Source organism: Borostomias antarcticus (genome assembly GCF_949987555.1).
Source record: "Borostomias antarcticus genome assembly, chromosome: 4".
Lineage (NCBI taxonomy): Eukaryota > Metazoa > Chordata > Actinopteri > Stomiiformes > Stomiidae > Borostomias > Borostomias antarcticus.
Window position 1 is genome coordinate 26,533,772 of NC_140237.1, and position 18,539 is coordinate 26,552,310.

At 50.1% G+C, this 18,539-nt stretch overlaps 1 protein-coding gene across 1 annotated transcript in view; it reads right to left on the reverse strand.

Annotated features, from left to right (window-relative positions):
- Positions 1 to 18,539, reverse strand: part of crtc3 (CREB regulated transcription coactivator 3) — a 58,198-nt gene that overhangs the window by 13,178 nt on the left and 26,481 nt on the right. The window contains exons 5-6 of the mRNA XM_084437162.1: positions 8,586 to 8,648; positions 6,863 to 6,966 (exon numbers count right to left, since the gene is read on the reverse strand). Coding sequence (XP_084293288.1) covers positions 6,863 to 6,966; positions 8,586 to 8,648 — 167 coding nt within the window. The remainder of the gene's footprint in view (positions 1 to 6,862; positions 6,967 to 8,585; positions 8,649 to 18,539) is intronic.

Below are 18,539 nucleotides of genomic sequence, written 5' to 3' on the forward strand. Positions count from 1 at the left end.
GATAGTGATAAAGAGAGAGAATGAGAGAGAGAATGAGAGTGATAGAGTTATAAAGAGAGAATGAGAGAGAGAAAGAGAGTGATAGTGATAAAGAGAGAATGAGAGAGAATGAGAGTGATAGAGTGATAAAGAGAGAGAATGAGAGAGAGAGAATGAGAGTGATAAAGAGAGAGAATGAGAGAGAATGAGAGAGAGAATGAGAGTGATAGAGTGATAAAGAGAGAGAATGAGAGTGATAAAGAGAGAGAATGAGAGAGAGAATGAGAGTGATAGTGATAAAGAGAGAGAGAATGAGAGTGATAAAGAGAGAGAATGAGAGAGAATGAGAGTGATAGAGTGATAAAGAGAGAGAATGAGAGTGATAGAGTGATAGAGAGAGAATGAGAGAGAGAATGAGAGTGATAGAGTGATAAAGAGAGAGAATGAGAGAGAATGAGAGTGATAGAGTGATAAAGAGAGAGAATGAGAGAGAGAATGAGAGTGATAGTGATAAAGAGAGAGAATGAGAGAGAGAATGAGAGTGATAGAGTTATAAAGAGAGAATGAGAGAGAGAAAGAGAGTGATAGTGATAAAGAGAGAATGAGAGAGAATGAGAGTGATAGAGTGATAAAGAGAGAGAATGAGAGAGAGGGAATGAGAGTGATAAAGAGAGAATGAGAGTGATAGAGTGATAAAGAGAGAGAATGAGAGTGATAGAGTGATAAAAAGAGAGAATGAGAGAGTGAGAGTGATAGAGTGATAAAGAGAGAGAATGAGAGAGAGAATGGGAGTGATAGAGTGATAAAGAGAGAGAATGAGAGAGAGAATGAGAGTGATAGAGTGATAAAGAGAGAGAATGAGAGAGAGAATGAGTGATAAAGAGTGAATGAGAGTGATAGTGATAAAGAGAGAGAATGAGAGAGAGAGAATGAGAGTGATAGAGTGATAAAGAGAGAGAATGAGAGTGAGAGAATGAGAGTGATAGAGGGATAGAGAGAGAATGAGAGAGAGAGAATGAGAGTGATAGAGTGATAAAGAGAGAGAGAATGAGAGTGATAGTGATAAAGAGAGAGAATGAGAGAGAGAATGAGAGTGATAGAGTGATAGAGAGAATGAGAGAGAGAATGAGAGTGATAGAGTGATAAAGAGAGAGAATGAGAGAGAGAATGAGAGTGATAGAGTGATAAAGAGAGAGAATGAGCGAGAGAGAATGAGAGTGATAGAGTGATAAAGAGAGAGAATGAGAGTGATAGAGTGATAAAGAGAGAGAATGAGAGAGAATGAGAGAGAGAATGAGAGTGATAGTGATAAAGAGAGAGAATGAGAGAGAGAATGAGAGTGATAAGGAGAGAGAATGAGAGAGAGAATGAGAGTGATAGAGTGATAAAGAGAGAGAATTAGAGAGAGAATGAGAGTGATAGAGTGATAAAGAGAGAGAATGAGAGAGAGAATGAGAGTGATAGAGTGATAGAGAGAGAATGAGAGAGAAAATGAGAGTGATAGTGATAAAGAGAGAATGAGAGAGAGAATGAGAGAGAGAGAATGAGAGTGATAGTGATAAAGAGAGAGAATGAGAGAGAGAATGAGAGTGATAGAGTGATAGAGAGAATGAGAGAGAGAGAATGAGAGTGATAGAGTGATAGAGAGAGAATGAGAGAGAGAATGAGAGTGATAGAGTGATAAAGAGAGAGAATGAGAGAGAGAGAATGAGAGTGATAGAGTGATAGAGAGAGAATGAGAGAGAGAGAATGAGAGTGATAGAGTGATAAAGAGAGAGAATGAGAGTGATAGAGTGATAAAGAGAGAGAATGAGAGAGGGCAGAGAACAGGCTGAGCGACCGCAGGCCCTCAGAGAATAAAGAGAGGGCCATTGTTTTCCCGTCGCCACCGAGATCCCAGAACAGAAGAATCTCTCTCTCTCTCTCCTGCTCCTCCCCCTCCTCTCTCTCTCCCCCCCCCCCCCTCTCTCTCTCCCCCCCCCCTCTCTCTCTCCCCCCCCCTCTCTGCCCCTCTCTCTCTCTTTCTCCTTCTCTCCCCCCCCTCTCTCTCTCTCCCTCTCTCCTGCTCCTCCCCCTCCTCTCCCACAGACAGCAGGCTGGGCTCCACTCTCTCTCCTCCTCTGGCAGAAACCTCCTTTTTTTCTTTCCGTCTTTCCCTCGCTTTCACAATCTCTCTACCTCCCTCCTTAACTCACTCACTTCTGTTCTCTTCACTTCAAGGCCTCGTTCGTGTTTCCTTTCTTCCTCCTTGTATTTGCTGACCTCAGCGTGTTCCTCCCCGGGCCTCCTTCCATTCCTGTCTTCAGCGTTCCCACTCTCCCTCCTTCCCTCTCTCTCTCTCTCCTTCCCTCTCTCTCTCCCTCCTTCCCTCTCTCTCTCTCCCTCCTTCCCTCTCTCTCTCTCCCTCCTTCCCTCTCTCTCTCCCTCCTTCCCTCTCTCTCTCCCTCCTTCCCTCTCTCTCTCCCTCCTTCCCTCTCTCTCTCCCTCCTTCCCTTTCTCTCCCTCCCTCCCTCCCTCTCTCCTCTCTCTCTCTCTCTCAGAGGTCTGTCTGCCCAGAGAGGAAGCTGGGACTGAACCACTTAATCTGCACTCAAAGCAGACGAGTCGTCTCTACGCTCACAGAGACGCTGAGACGGAGACGACTGGGACATGTCTGGCCGGTGGGCATCTCTGGCTCCGTCCACACTAACCCCGTCCACACCGCCCCGTCCACACTAACCCCGTCCACACTGCCCCGTCCACACTAACCCCGTCCACACCGCCCCGTCCACACTGCCCCGTCCACACTGCCCCATCCACACTAACCCCGTCCACACTAACCCCGTCCACACTAACCCCGTCCACACTAACCCCGTCCACACTGCCCCGTCCACACTAACCCCGTCCACACTAACCCCGTCCACACTAACCCCGTCCACACTAACCCCGTCCACACTAACCCCGTCCACACCGCCCCGTCCACACTAACCCAGTCCACAGGGACAGGCCCAGGGTGCGTCCACACTGCCCCGTCCACACCGCCCCGTCCACACTGCCCCGTCCACACTGCCCCGTCCACACTAACCCCGTCCACACTAACCCCGTCCACACTAACCCCGTCCACACTGCCCCGTCCACACTAACCCCGTCCACACTAACCCCGTCCACACTAACCCCGTCCACACTAACCCCGTCCACACCGCCCCGTCCACACTAACCCCGTCCACAGGGACAGGCCCAGGGTGCGTCCACACTGCCCCGTCCACACTGCCCCGTCCACACTGCCCCGTCCACACTAACCCCGTCCACACTAACCCCGTCCACACTAACCCCGTCCACAGGGACAGGCCCAGGGTGCGTCCACACTGCCCCGTCCACACTTCCCCGTCCACAGGGACAGGCCCAGGGTGCGTCCACACTGCCCCGTCCACAGGGACAGGCCCAGGGTGCGTCCACACTGCCCCGTCCACAGGGACAGGTCCAGGGTGCGTCCACACTGCCCCGTCCACAGGGACAGGCCTGGGTTCCCATACGGCCACAACCAAGAGCAGCTCACCAAACACACAAATGGCTTCATCCAGGTTTGGACCTTGAGAGCCTAAAATGAGTCCAATCCAGCGCTGAATCAAACAGCCAGGGGGCGTTGACATCAAGGGGGCTCTGTCACTGTAGATGGGGTCGCACGCTCGGACACACTGGCCTAATTAGACAAGAGATAAGCACCTCTAGGAGCCCACCCGACCATGCTGACAGCTGTCAGCCAGGCCCATGGGAGGTGGACATTGACCCTACCACACACGGCCCTTCCCCTACCTCACCAGGAGGGGCAGCACTGAGCCACTCCACACCAGCTGACCCCCAACCGTTTTCAGCCATGACCTCAGTCTACAGCCCTGCAGGTGGAACACTGGCTACATGCACACAGTGATTAATCAGCCCGACCAACCAAGAGGGGAAAAGCTACTACTCTAATGATTACAGTATGTACCAATGATTTAGAGGTGACATCGATTTTATAAGCCCTTTGGGGGTTTCTAGATGTTCACCTGTACAATCTCTTAACTTTCTGTTGTTATATTCTGTTATAGAAAAGTGAAAATAAATCAATCTAAAAAGCTGGTTAGTCAGCCGGAGCCTGTCCCTGCTCGTGTGTTGGTGTAATTGCCGTCGGCGTGTCTAACTGACGGCAGCTCTGGGCACGCGGGTTCAAACGCCGCCAGCCAAGCAACAACAAGTAAATCAGGAGGCGGTAATCCTGCTGTCAGTGGGTCTAGCGTGCGCTCGTACACACACACACACACACACACACACAAACACACACACACACACACGTGCGAACACACACACACACACACACGTGTGCCCACACAACACAGCAAGTGGCGGCGAGCTGATTCTGTTTGTATTTGAAACTCACGCATGGGCCGGATCTGAAGCCAATATCCTGACTGAACTTGTTGGCTAAACACTGTCAGTAGTAATCCATTACAGAGCCACAGCTCTACACACACTCTGGGCTCTCAACACTGATCATGTTCAGCACATCAGCACAGCAGTAACATGTCAACACTATAACGCCTGTAGAGAGAGAGAGAGAGAGAGAGAGAGCAAGAGAGAGAGAGAGAGAGAGAGAGAGAGAGAGAAAAAGAGAGAGAGAGAGAGAGAGAGAGAGAGAGAGAGAGAAAAAGAGAGAGAGAGAGAGAGCGAGAGAGAGAGAGAGCAAGAGAGAGAGAGAGAGAAAAAAAAGAGAGAGAGAGAGCAAGAGAGAGAGAGGAATGGAGAGAGAGGAATGGAGAGAGAGGAATGGAGAGAGGAGAGGAGAGGAGTGTCTACAAGCCCAGGAGCGTCCCTGGAAGCCAACCCATCTCACCTCCCAGGTATGTCTAAAGACAATTGACAGTCAGTGTCCAAAAAACATTAATCTCTCAACAATGTCTGAGATGTCAAAACACAATGGTGTAATGCAGTTAAGTTAAGTGCAATGCTAAGATCACGATACTCTCGAAACCCGGCTGATTTCTGTCACTCTGAAAGCATCTGAGTGTCCATTTTGTGAGTGTGTGCTTAACAGACTGAGGGGAGCTGCAGGATGGACTGTGTTCCCTGTTAATGAATGACCTGGGGAGAGGAACACACACACACACACACGCACGCACACACACACACATACACCACCATGACCGCCCGCCCTGGAGCTCAGCGCATGGACACATACGGGAGGGGGGGGGGGGTGAGTAAACAAGTGAGTGAGTGAGTAAGTAAATAGGTGAGGGTGTGAATAAATGAGTGAGTGAGTGAGTGAGTGAGTGAGTGAGTGAGTGAGTGAGTATGTGAGGTGAGTGAGTGAGTATGTGAGTTGAGTGAGTGAGTGAATAAGTGAGTAAGTGAGTGAGTGAGTGAGTGAGTGAGTGAGTGAGTGAGTGAGTGAATAAGTGAGTGAGTGAGTGAGTGAGTGAGTGAGTGAGTGAGTGAGTGAGTGGGGGAGTGAGTGAATAAGTGAGTGAGTGAATACATGAGTGAGTGAGTGAGTGGGGGAGTGAGTGAGTGAGTGAGTGGGGGAGTGAATATGTGAGTGAGTGAGTGAGTGAGTGAGTGAGTGAGTGAGTGAGTGAGTGAGTGAGTGAGTATGAATAAGTGAGTGTGAATGAGTGAGTGAGTGAGTGTGAATAAGTGAGTCTCAGCTGATGCTCTTCACCCTAACCCTCCTCAATGTGTGAACTATAGTGAAAAGGACTGAGCACAGCCATGTGTAGAAGGGTATAGATGAGGCTATACCCTAACCCTAACCCCTAACACTGACCCCTAACCCTAACCCCTAACACTGACCCCTAACCCTAACCCCTAACACTGACCCCTAACCCTAACCCCTAACACTGACCCCTAACCCTAACCCCTAACACTGACCCCTAACCCTAACCCCTAACACTGACCCCTAACCCTAACACTGACCCCTAACCCCTAACACTGACCCCTAACCCCTAACACTGACCCCTAACCCTAACCCCTAACACTGACCCCTAACACTGACCCCTAACCCTAACCCCTAACCCTAACCCCTAACCCTGACCCCTAACACTGACCCCTAACCCCTAACACTGACCCCTAACCCTAACCCCTAACACTGACCCCTAACCCTAACCCCTAACACTGACCCCTAACCCTAACCCCTAACCCTGACCCCTAACCCCGACCCCTAACCCTAACACTGACCCCTAACCCTAACCCCTAACACTGACCCCTAACCCTAACCCCTAACACTGACCCCTAACCCTAACCCCTAACCCTGACCCCTAACCCTGACCCCTAACCCTAACCCCTAACCCTGACCCCTAACCCTGACCCCTAACCCCTAACACTGACCCCTAACCCTAACCCCTAACACTGACCCCTAACCCTAACCCCTAACACTGACCCCTAACCCTAACACTGACCCCTAACCCTAACCATAACCCCTAACCCCTAACCCTAACCACTAACCCCTAACACTGACCCCTAACCCTAACCATAACCCCTAACCCTAACCCCTAACACTAACCCCTAACCCCTAACCCTAACCCTAACCCTAACCCTCTCAGAACTAAACATTCAATACATCCCTCTGATGGCTTCTCAATATAACCCTAGGAGTCACGTATATCCCTGTAGGGACAGCCAGCCCTGCTGAGGCCTTGGGACACGTGTATCTCCACTTGGCTTGTCTCTCCTCTGGAAACATGTATGCACCTCTGCTCTCCTACCCACTCACCCACACACACACGCACACACATGCACGAAAGCACACACACACACACACGCACACAAGCACAAACGCACACACACGCACACACACACGCACCAGACACACCTAGCCAGGGCCTTTTGAAAGTGGATATTCAGGTGTGTGTGTGTGTGTGTGTGTTCTCACCGTTGCGCTGGGGGGGGCCTCTGCCCACCTGCTGGTTCATTCCAAAGGGATCCTGGGGGTTGGGGTTCATGGCGCTCGTGTGCAGAGCAGAGTCTGAGTTGGTCCTGAGGAGGAGAGGAGGGGGGGGGGAGGAGAGGAGGAGGGGGGAGTAGGGGGAGGGAGGAGGAGAGGAGGAGAGGAAAGGGAGGAGGAGGAGAGGAGGAGGGCAGGATGTTAGGAGCGTTGTGACACACTGGACAGAGGAGGAAGAGCCGCTGGTCCTTGCGGCTGGAGGGTCAGTGAGTCATTCTTGCTGATCTCTCCTTTGTCTACAGGCTGATAGTAGTGAGCCCTCGTCCCCTTCCACCCACTCACATAGAACCACTCACTCAGTCACCCACTCACCCACTCACTCACTCACTCAGTCACCCACTCACCCACCCACTCACTCACTCACTCACTCACTCTTTCATGCGTTCAGAACAAGGTTATAATAGTTTTGCTTTTGTCATTAGTTTTTATTTTTATATCGTTTTAACTTTTTGTTTTCAATTTCAGTTTAGTTTTGATTAGTTTTAAAGCAGGTTTGCTAGTTTAGTTTATTTTTTAATATGCTTAGTTTTAGTTTAGATTTTATTAGTTTTTGTTTTTTCTTCTGCGCTTGCCTCATGAGACTATCCTGATCTTGCGAGCTCACGTTGTTTCACTTCGTGTGAAACAAACCATCTGGCGCACGTCAGGTTACTTCTGCGCCGGGGCACAGCTAAGTAAAAATGGAGGATAGATTTCATATCCACCCAAAATATTAGGCTTATGTATGAAATGAAAAAGACTAAAACTAAGGACATTTTCTCAATAAATTTAGTTTATTTTAGTTAGTTTTGTAAACACACAATACAGTTTTAGTTAGTTATCGTTTTTTTGTAAAGTCTAGTTTTTATTTTTATTTCAGTTAACTAAAATGTTTTTTCACACCTAGTTTTAGTAGTTTTTTTTAGTTAGTTTTCGTTAACTATAATAACCTTGGTTCAGAAACACGCAGGCACACAGCTACTCATTACACACTAATGATCCCCCCCCCCCACACACACACACAATGTCTTTCTGCCACACTCATGTGTGCACACAAACACACCCCCCTCCGTTTGGCTGGCTAGCTGAGGGCTTTCTCAAGGGCCCTACATTAAAGCTTGGTTGTGTTCATGCTTGGCTGTCCCTCTAGTGACGGTCGTCCTTAACCCTCGTCTGACCGCCCAGCGCCCGACTCACTGGCCTCCAGCACGCAGAGAGACGGCTCTTTCACCGCCAACACCCGTCCGAATAACAGCGGCGATCGGCGCCGAGACATCGGCAAGGCGTCGGGAGAAAGATGGAGAGAGCTGATTGACAGAACGAAGGCAGGCAGGAAAGGGCTGCAGACGAGGAGCCGTGGCGCCGGTCCCGCCGTGTCCTACAGCTGGTTAGTGAGAGAGGAAACACTAGTGATTAGACTGATATTAGACAGGGAGAGAGAGGGAGAGCAGACCTTAACTCGCACGGCCGCAGAGCGTGCTCTGACTGCGTCTCTCAGCCTCATCAGAGAGAACGGGGGAGAGATGGAGAGATTAAACAGACGAGAAGAAGGAGGGAGGGATTAATGGATCATGGCGCGGGATGAGAGAGGTGGCAGAGTGATAAAGCGGTCCAGGGTGGTCTCTCTGTGTGAGAGGAAAGAGAGAGAGAGACTGTAGGGGTCGTAGGTCACCTGTTAAGCTGTGATATTAATCTAAACCCCGGGCGTTTCTCCTCAGTCCACGGCTGCTGCTCCCTTCAGAGACAGAGAGAGACCAGAGAGAGAGAGACAGAGACCAGAGAGAGAGAGACAGAGAGAGAGACCAGAGAGAGAGAGAGAGAGAGAGAGAGAGACCAGAGAGAGAGAGAGAGACAGAGAGACAGAGAGAGAGAGACAGAGAGATAGAGACAGAGAGACCAGAGAGAGAGACATAGAGAGAGAGACCAGAGAGAGAGAGACAGGGAGAGAGACCAGAGAGAGAGAGACCAGAGAGAGAGAGAGAGAGAGACAGAGAGAGACAGAGAGAGAGACAGAGAGACAGAGAGAGAGAGACAGAGAGAGACAGAGAGAGACCAGAGAGACGAGATAGAGAGGGAGGGAGAGAGAGAGAGAGAGAGACCAGAGAGAGAGAGACCAGAGAGAGAGAGAGACCAGAGAGAGAGACCAGAGAGAGAGAGAGAGAGAGAGAGAGAAACCAGAGAGAGAGAGAAACCAGAGAGAGAGAGAGAGAGAAGGAGAGAGAGAGAGAAACACATGACAGAGACATTTAGTGGACTCCCAGAGAGAGACCTAGCTGCCCTGGGGTCAGAAGGGGAGAAAGAGAGAGAGAAAAAATCATCCACAAATCATCCACAACCGTCCGGACAAAAAGGTCCCCTCAGAGAGTGAAACGTCCAGGCCAGCAACGCTACAGAGACTATGGACGGCAGGCAGCAACCCGACACTCTGCAGGGACCTGAACACCTGGGAGGGGCCTGAACACCTGGGAGGGGCCTGAACACCTGGGAGAGGCCTGAACACCTGGGAGGGGCCTGAACACCTGGGAGGGGCCTGAACACCTGGGAGAGGCCTGAACACCTGGGAGGGGCCTGAACACCTGGGAGGGGCCTGAACACCTGGGAGGGGCCTGAACACCTGGGAGGGGCCTGAACACCTGGGAGAGGCCTGAACACCTGGGAGGGGCCTGAACACCTGGGAGGGACCTGAACACCTGGGAGGGACCTGAACACCTGGGAGGGGCCTGAACACCTGGGAGGGGCCTGAACACCTGGGAGGGACCTGAACACCTGGGAGGGACCGGGAGCACAAACTAGTCATGTGGGCGAGAGCGGAGTCACTGGCTAAACCCCAAACACCGGAGAAGTGGATTATCCTGCACATTCAGTCAGGCTGCGTCAGCGTGTCTGGAAGGACGAGCACGCCCATACCGCCGCAGTCTTCCAGGAAGTGGTTAACAGTGTCTAACGTGCCAGGGAATATAACTTCGGGGGAGGGGGGGAAGGGAGGACAACAACAAATCAACACAACTGACAATTGATCCTGTAATGAACAATGACCAGCCTGTAATCAATATCACACACACACGGACTCCCTATCAAACCTGTATCTTCCTAGACGTGCGTAGTAGTAGTAGTCTATAGTAGTAGTAGTAGTAGTCTATAGTAGTAGTAGTAGTCTATAGTAGTAGTAGTAGTCTATAGTAGTAGTAGTAGTAGTCTATAGTAGTAGTAGTAGTCTATAGTAGTAGTAGTAGTCTATAGTAGTAGTAGTAGTAGTCTATAGTAGTAGTAGTAGTAGTCTATAGTAGTAGTAGTAGTAGTCTATAGTAGTAGTAGTAGTCTATAGTAGTAGTAGTAGTCTATAGTAGTAGTAGTAGTAGTAGTCTATAGTAGTAGTAGTAGTAGTCTATAGTAGTAGTAGTAGTCTATAGTAGTAGTAGTAGTCTATAGTAGTAGTAGTAGTCTATAGTAGTAGTAGTAGTAGTCTATAGTAGTAGTAGTAGTCTATAGTAGTAGTAGTCTATAGTAGAAGAATAGTCTTCTGAGTGGTAAGCCTACTGCCACGGTCTGTGGTTCTGCGGTCTGCCCATAGGGGGCGCTCTCCCTCGCGGCAGTGCCTTTCCCTGCACTTTGACACTTCCCAATCAGACGGGGACGACAAGAGGAAGTGGGAGATATAATCCTGGCCCACGCCTCCTGGGCCACGCCTCCACACCTGTCACATCACCAGCCTCCACTCACTCTACCTACCACACACAGGCTCACTACCTACCACACACAGGCTCACTAACTGCCTACCACACACAGGCTCACTACCTACCACACACAGGCTCACCCTACCTACCACATACAGGCTCACTACCTACCACACACAGGCTCACTACCTACCACACACAGGCTCACTACCTACCACACACAGGCTCACTACCTACCTACCACACACAGGCTCACTACCTACCTACCACACACAGGCTCACTACCTACCTACCACACACAGGCTCACCCTACCTACCACACACAGGCTCACTACCTACCACACACAGGCTCACTACCTACCACACACAGGCTCACTACCTACCACACACAGGCTCACTACCTACCTACCACACACAGGCTCACTACCTACCTACCACACACAGGCTCACTACCTACCTACCACACACAGGCTCACTACCTACCTACCACACACAGGCTCACTACCTACCTACCACACACAGGCTCGCTACCTACCTACCACACACAGGCTCACTACCTACCTACCACACACAGGCTCACTACCTACCACACACAGGCTCACTACCTACCACACACCGGCACACTACCTACCACACACCGGCTCACTACCTACCACACACAGGCTCACTACCTACCACACACAGGCTCACTACCTACCTACCACACACAGGCTCACTACCTACCTACCACACACAGGCTCACTACCTACCACACACAGGCTCACTACCTACCTACCACACACAGGCACACTGGGGGCGGCTGTAGCTCAGTTGGTAGAGTGGGTCGTTCAATGATCGAAGGGTCAGCGGTTCGAATCCCAGCTCTGACTGTCCACATGTCGAAGTGTCCTTGAGCAAGACACCTAACCCCAAATTGCTCCCAATGAGCAGGTTAGCACCTTGCATGGCAGCTGCCGCCATTGGTGTGTGAATGGGTGAATCAGAGGCCATTGTAAAGCGCTTTGAGTGCCGCTAAGGTGGAAAATCGCTATATAAGTGCAGTCCATTTACCATTTACCATTACACTACCTACCACACACCGGCTCACTACCTACCACACACAGGCTCACTACCTACCACACACAGGCTCACTACCTACCACACACAGGCTCACTACCTACCACACACAGGCTCACTACCTACCACACACAGGCTCACTACCTACCACACACAGGCTCACTACCTACCTACCACACACAGGCTCACTACCTACCTACCACACACAGGCTCACTACCTACCTACCACACACAGGCTCACTACCTACCTACCACACACAGGCTCACTACCTACCACACACAGGCACACTACCTACCTACCACACACAGGCTCACTACCTACCACACACAGGCTCACTACCTACCACACACAGGCACACTACCTACCACACACAGACTCACTACCTACCACACACAGGCTCACTACCTACCACACACAGGCTCACCCTACCTACCACACACAGGCTCACTACCTACCACACACAGGCTCACTACCTACCACACACAGGCTCACTACCTACCACACACAGGCTCACCCTACCTACCACATACAGGCTCACCCTACCTACCACACACAGGCTCACTACCTACCACACACAGGCTCACTACCTACCACACACAGGCACACTACCTACCACACACAGGCACACTACCTACCACACACAGGCTCACTACCTACCACACACAGGCTCACTACCTACCACACACAGGCTCACCCTACCTACCACACACAGGCTCACCCTACCTACCACACACAGGCTCACCCTACCTACCACACACAGGCTCACTACCTACCACACACAGGCTCACCCTACCTACCACACACAGGCTCACCCTACCTACCACACACAGGCTCACCCTACCTACCACACACAGGCTCACCCTACCTACCACACACAGGCTCCCTCCCTACCACACACAGGCTCACTACCTACCACACACAGGCTCACTACCTACCACACACAGGCACACTACCTACCACACACAGGCACACTACCTACCACACACAGGCACACTACCTACCACACACAGGCTCACTACCTACCACACACAGGCTCAGTACCTACCACACACAGGCTCACTACCTACCACATACAGGCTCACTACCTACCACACACAGGCTCACTACCTACCACACACAAAGTGTGCTACTGCTCACCTGTAAGTGCCGTCTTTGGTGATCTCATGGGATCACAGTGAGCTGCCTCACCCATGAAGCTCATACCTGTACATTCGGCTCTAAGTCCAACTGGTCCCAAAATGCTTACTTTGCGTACATGATGTGTGATGGGAGCTGAAGTGAGCGTGCCCAGTGTGGATGTCCAGAGAGGGGAAGCCCCAGTGGTGAGCAGACTGGGTGATAACAGGCGTGGTGGTGAGAGTACGGAGCTCAGAAGAATCATTCAGGATAGAGGAACAGGAAGTAGACTGTGGACAGGAACAGGAAGTAGACTGTGGACATCTCTGGTCCTCTAAGGCTGCAGCCAGCTGGTCAACGCCTCCTGTTGAGAGCCTGCAGGCCAGCCTAATGCCTACGGGAGAGGCCTGGATTTTCTGTCCTCACAGACCAGTCTACAGATCACAGACCAGTCTACAGATCACAGACCAGTCTTCAGATCACAGATAAGTCTACAGATCACAGACAAGGCTACAGATCAGAAAATAAAAGCATCCTAGAACCAGAAGATAAAAGCATTCTAGAACCAGAAGATAAAAGCATTCTAGATTCAGAAGATAAAAGCATTCTAGAATCAGAAGATAAAAGCATTCTAGAACCAGTAGATAAAAGCATTCTAGAACCAGAAGATAAAAGCATTCTAGAACCAGAAGATAAAAGCATTTTAGAACCAGCTGAAAAAGCATTTTAGAACCAGCTGAAAAAGCATTCTAGAACCAGAAGATAGAAGCATTCTAGAACCAGAAGATAAAAGCATTCTAGAACCAGAAGATAGAAGCATTCTAGAACCAGAAGATAAAAGCATTCTAGAACCAGAAGATAAAAGCATTCTAGAACCAAAGCATTCGGCCAACCAAAGAGGGGCGGCTGTAGCTCAGAGGGGGTCGTTCAATGATCGAAGGGTCAGTGGTTCGAATCCCAGCTCTGACTGTCCACATGTCGAAGTGTCCTTGAGCAAGACACCTAACCCCAAATTGCTCCCAATGAGCAGGTTAGCGCCTTGCATGGCAGCTGCCGCCATTGGTGTGTGAATGGGTGAATGAGAGGCCATTGTAAAGCGCTTTGAGTGCTGCTAAGGTGGAAAAGCGCTATATAAGTGCAGTCCATTTACCATTTACCATTCTAGAACCAGATGATAAAAGCATTCTAGAAGCAGAATCGCACCCTAGCTCTTGCTGAGTGAGTGCATGGCCGGCCGGCCAGCCGACCTTTCTAAGCTCCCCTCCCCGGAGAGGCCAGCGTAGGATGCGCGGGCCAGTGATGGGTGGGGGCGGTGGGGGAGGGCGTGGGACTGGAATACACACAGTGACCCTGCAGATGACCCCGTCCAGCTGTGCTCTACAGGGACTCATCCATGCCGCTGCCCGGGGCCCAGGCCTCCGGACCCAGGGATCAGGCCCAGCCAAGAGCATCTCTACCCAGACACCGGAGGTCCCTGGAGAGGAGTGTTCTGGAGGTCTGTTCCACACATAAAACACAATCATGCACTTCCCAACATCTAAACAGGGCCAAGCCACCATATTTAGGCGTGAGTGGGGAGAGTCCAGCTGGGTCCACATTAACCGCCGCAACAAGATGCTAGTTTTAGAGCATCTGTCTCATTGTGAGTCTTCTGTTCTGTCTCATTGTGAATCTCATTGTGAGTCTTCTGTTCTGTCTCATTGTGAGTCTTCTGTTCTGTCTCATTGTGAGTCTCTGTTGAACCTTCAAGAACAGCAGCTCTAATACATTCAACATTCCAAATGGGCAGTCACAAAACAACTACATTTCGTTCTTCTAGCTACTTAAAACCGTTTGGCTTAAGATAAAAAATTATAATAAAAAAAAAAAAAAAAAAAAGGAGGCCAACTGATTTTATCATCTAATTTCGACATTGATGATGATGTTGATTTAAATAATAATAGTCTTCTTTTTTATTTGAGCTTTTCATTTTTCAGTTGTAAATGAAGGTATGTAAAGACGTGTTCAGAGAGCAGTGAGAGGCTGTTTCTGCTGCCTGGCCCAATCCCATCCTACGGTACCGACACACTGGATCGCTCAGCCACTCATCTGACCCATGTGAGCTGTTTCACAACACCACACCACACGCACGCACGCACGCACGCACGCACGCACGCACACACAATCTCTCGACCGCAGCTACAAAGCAAACAGACGCAAAAACACATGCCCTGCGTGTCCAAACACACACGCAGTCCTGCTGTCTCTATGACGACCTGTGGCTCATCTGCGGCCCTCGTAGGCGCTGGCTCGATATCAGGTGGTGGGGGTGAAGCTATGCTGTCACGCTAAGGAGGCCGCAGCTAACGCACAATCAACGCATCTTTCCGGTGTCCAGCTCACATGCAATACATTCCTGGTGGTGTTTTATGGCTCAAATAGTCTGGAGGGACTTCCCTCGTAGTAATAATAATAATAATAATATTAATATTAATGCATTTTATTTCAAGTCGCCTTTCATAACCAGGTAAGGTGACCTTGGGTGTTTTTTTTTTTTTTTAAATAATAATAATCTTTTCAAATCAATCAATCAATTAAAATCATCAGTTCATAAAAAATCCAGACTGGAATGCCCAGAGTGGAGAGCCCTCACTGTGCTCAGCGCCTGCCTCATCCCCTGGTCCTCATCCCCTGGTCCTCATCCCCTGCCCCGCTCACCCTCACCCTGGTCCTCATCCCTGCCCCGCTCGCCCTCAGCCTGGTCCTCATCCCTGCCCCGCTCACCCTCACCCTGGTCCTCATCCCCTGGTCCTCATCCCTGCCCCGCTCGCCCTCAGCCTGGTCCTCATCCCCTGGTCCTCATCCCTGCCCCGCTCGCCCTCACCCTGGTCCTCATCTCCTGGTCCTCATCCCTGCCCCGCTCGCCCTCACCCTGGTCCTCATCCCCTGCCCCGCTCACCCTCACCCTGGTCCTCATCCCCTGGTCCTCATCCCCTGCCCGGCTCGCCCTCAGCCTGGTCCCGAGACATTGAAGGTCACGTCCGGCTCCTCCAGTCTCCCCCCTGTAGTTCAGCCTGTCCTCCTCTGTGCTTTACGGCTGCACAAAATGAGATTCCATAAAGAAATCCCTTGTATAAATACTGATCCAGATCCAGCTGGGTCCTGGCAGACGGGCGAACCGCACCGATGCAAAGACTTATGGGACCAAGACCAACCTAAATCACTTTAATGATACAAGGTGTTTGCTTTACTAAGGGGGGTTAAATACAACAGCAGTGATAGACGTGGACCTGAGACCTGAATAGAACCGTCAGAGACAGGGTCACTACAGGCTAGGGAGGCACCCATATGAACATTTTGGCCGATACCGATAACAGATATTAACATTAATATTACGGCCGATAACCGATATCGATATGATCTGTATGAAAACTTGTTTCGATGCTAATCAAATGTTATACATACTGAAAAATACATGTTAACACTGTCTGCATTTCCAAAACATTTGGGAAAGCTGATAAATCATAGATTTACCACATTGTTTCCTCTCAACAACACGCATAACAGCAGCTAGACAGAAAAAAAATAGCTGTTCACATCGGCCCTGTTTTGCCCATAAGACCGATACCGATATATTAAAAAATGACTAACATCAGCCGATACCAATATGATTGTCGATATATCGTGCATCTCAACTACACACAGAATTCAATATGTCTAAAGCACAAAATCATCTTCATTGTCAAACTCATGCACCTGGTTTAGTAAGCAGTCGACATGGAAACAATCAGCAACCAAAAGTGGGGGGGAAAAACGATATGAGCATTTGTGAGTGAAGCAGAGGCCGCCTGACAGACAGGCCCCTCCCCTGGTCTCCTGACCCCTCGTCCGGAGCACACACACTAAACCTGACCCCTCGTCCTGAGCACACACACTAAACCTGACCCCTCGTCCTGAGCACACACACTAAACCAACACGGGAGAGAAAGGTTCATTTTAACACACTGATGTGGATCAGAGAGCCGGCGCTGAGGGAGAATGAGCTTCCTTGTTACACGCTGAGCTCACAGTCCCCTACGGGCCGGACATGAGGGAGCTGAGCTCACAGTCCTCTAGGACATGAAGGAGCTGAGCTCACAGTCCTCTAGGACATGAAGGAGCTGAGCTCACAGTCCACTAGGACATGGAGGAGCTGAGCTCACAGTCCTCTAGGACATGGAGGAGCTGAGCTCACAGTCCACTAGGACATGGAGGAGCTGAGCTCACAGTCCTCTAGGACATGAAGGAGCTGAGCTCACAGTCCTCTAGGACATGAAGGAGCTGAGCTCACAGTCCACTAGGACCAGACATGGAGGAGCTGAGCTCACAGTCCTCTAGGACATGAAGGAGCTGAGCTCACAGTCCACTAGGACATGAAGGAGCTGAGCTCACAGTCCACTAGGACATGGAGGAGCTGAGCTCACAGTCCTCTAGGACATGGAGGAGCTGAGCTCACAGTCCACTAGGACATGGAGGAGCTGAGCTCACAGTCCTCTAGGACATGGAGGAGCTGAGCTCACAGTCCACTAGGACATGGAGGAGCTGAGCTCACAGTCCTCTAGGACATGAAGGAGCTGAGCTCACAGTCCACTAGGACCAGACATGGAGGAGCTGAGCTCACAGTCCTCTAGGACATGAAGGAGCTGAGCTCACAGTCCACTAGGACCAGACATGAAGGAGCTGAGCTCACAGTCCTCTAGGACCAGACATGGAGGAGCTGAGCTCACAGTCCTCTAGGACATGGAGGAGCTGAGCTCACAGTCCTCTACGGACCAGACATGGAGCAGCAGGAGGAGCAGGAGGCCAGGGCTGACCTGATGAGACGGGAGAGGAGAGACTAGTGGGAAAGGAGAGAGCAGTCAGAGACACACCAGGTAGAGATAGAGAGACTGGTAAGCAGGCTACTAGCTCTGTCCTGGGGGGAGAGAGTCAGGTTAGAATCAGAAAGAAACACCTCAGGTTAACATGGGAAGAGGAGAAATATGAGTTTATAAACATGAAAGCACAATGTTGTTATTGAACACATTTGCCTTTCAATCCAGGTTGTATATTGCATAATGTGAAACTACCAGGATGCATCTCTCAAGGTACTGGCAAATGATACAAGTACCCGCACAGAGCATGTTATTGTATTACTAATTACGCAATGCTGGCTTGGTATTCTGTAGTTCCAAGTAGGCTGTATATCTCTTGGTGGCTCAAGGAAGCACTGTGATTACAAAATCAATCTCAAGTGGATACACAAACATGTGGTTATCCAAAGCCACATTAAGCCAACATATTCTTCCAGCTCTGAGCCGTGAAGGGAGAGGAGGAGTCACTATTTAACTGACAATACTCAATGGTTAGACACCGTCACCTTGGCCCCAGGGAGAAGATAACTACACACTAAAATCATCCTCCAAAAACATACTGCACTTGAACTTCCTGACAAAGCAAACCTGTAAACCGTATTTCCAATGTTAAAATCAAGGGTTTTCATTGATTAGAACCATGACGGATTTGTCTGGAAGGTTGTATCTAGGGATGTTAATCGACTGTTAATTGACAGTTACTCGACTGTCAATTAATTGCCGATAAGAATTTACTTGAGTAAGATTTGGTTATTCGATTAATTGCTAGTTAACGGAAGTTTTTTTGGGGAATGGACGTTATCAACGGGAGGTGCGTGATATGCAATCATGATTTAAGGTCTGACTGCACATGAGGGCGCCACGCCATGTAGTGAAGGCTAATTGGGATACCGGGAAATTTCAACGAC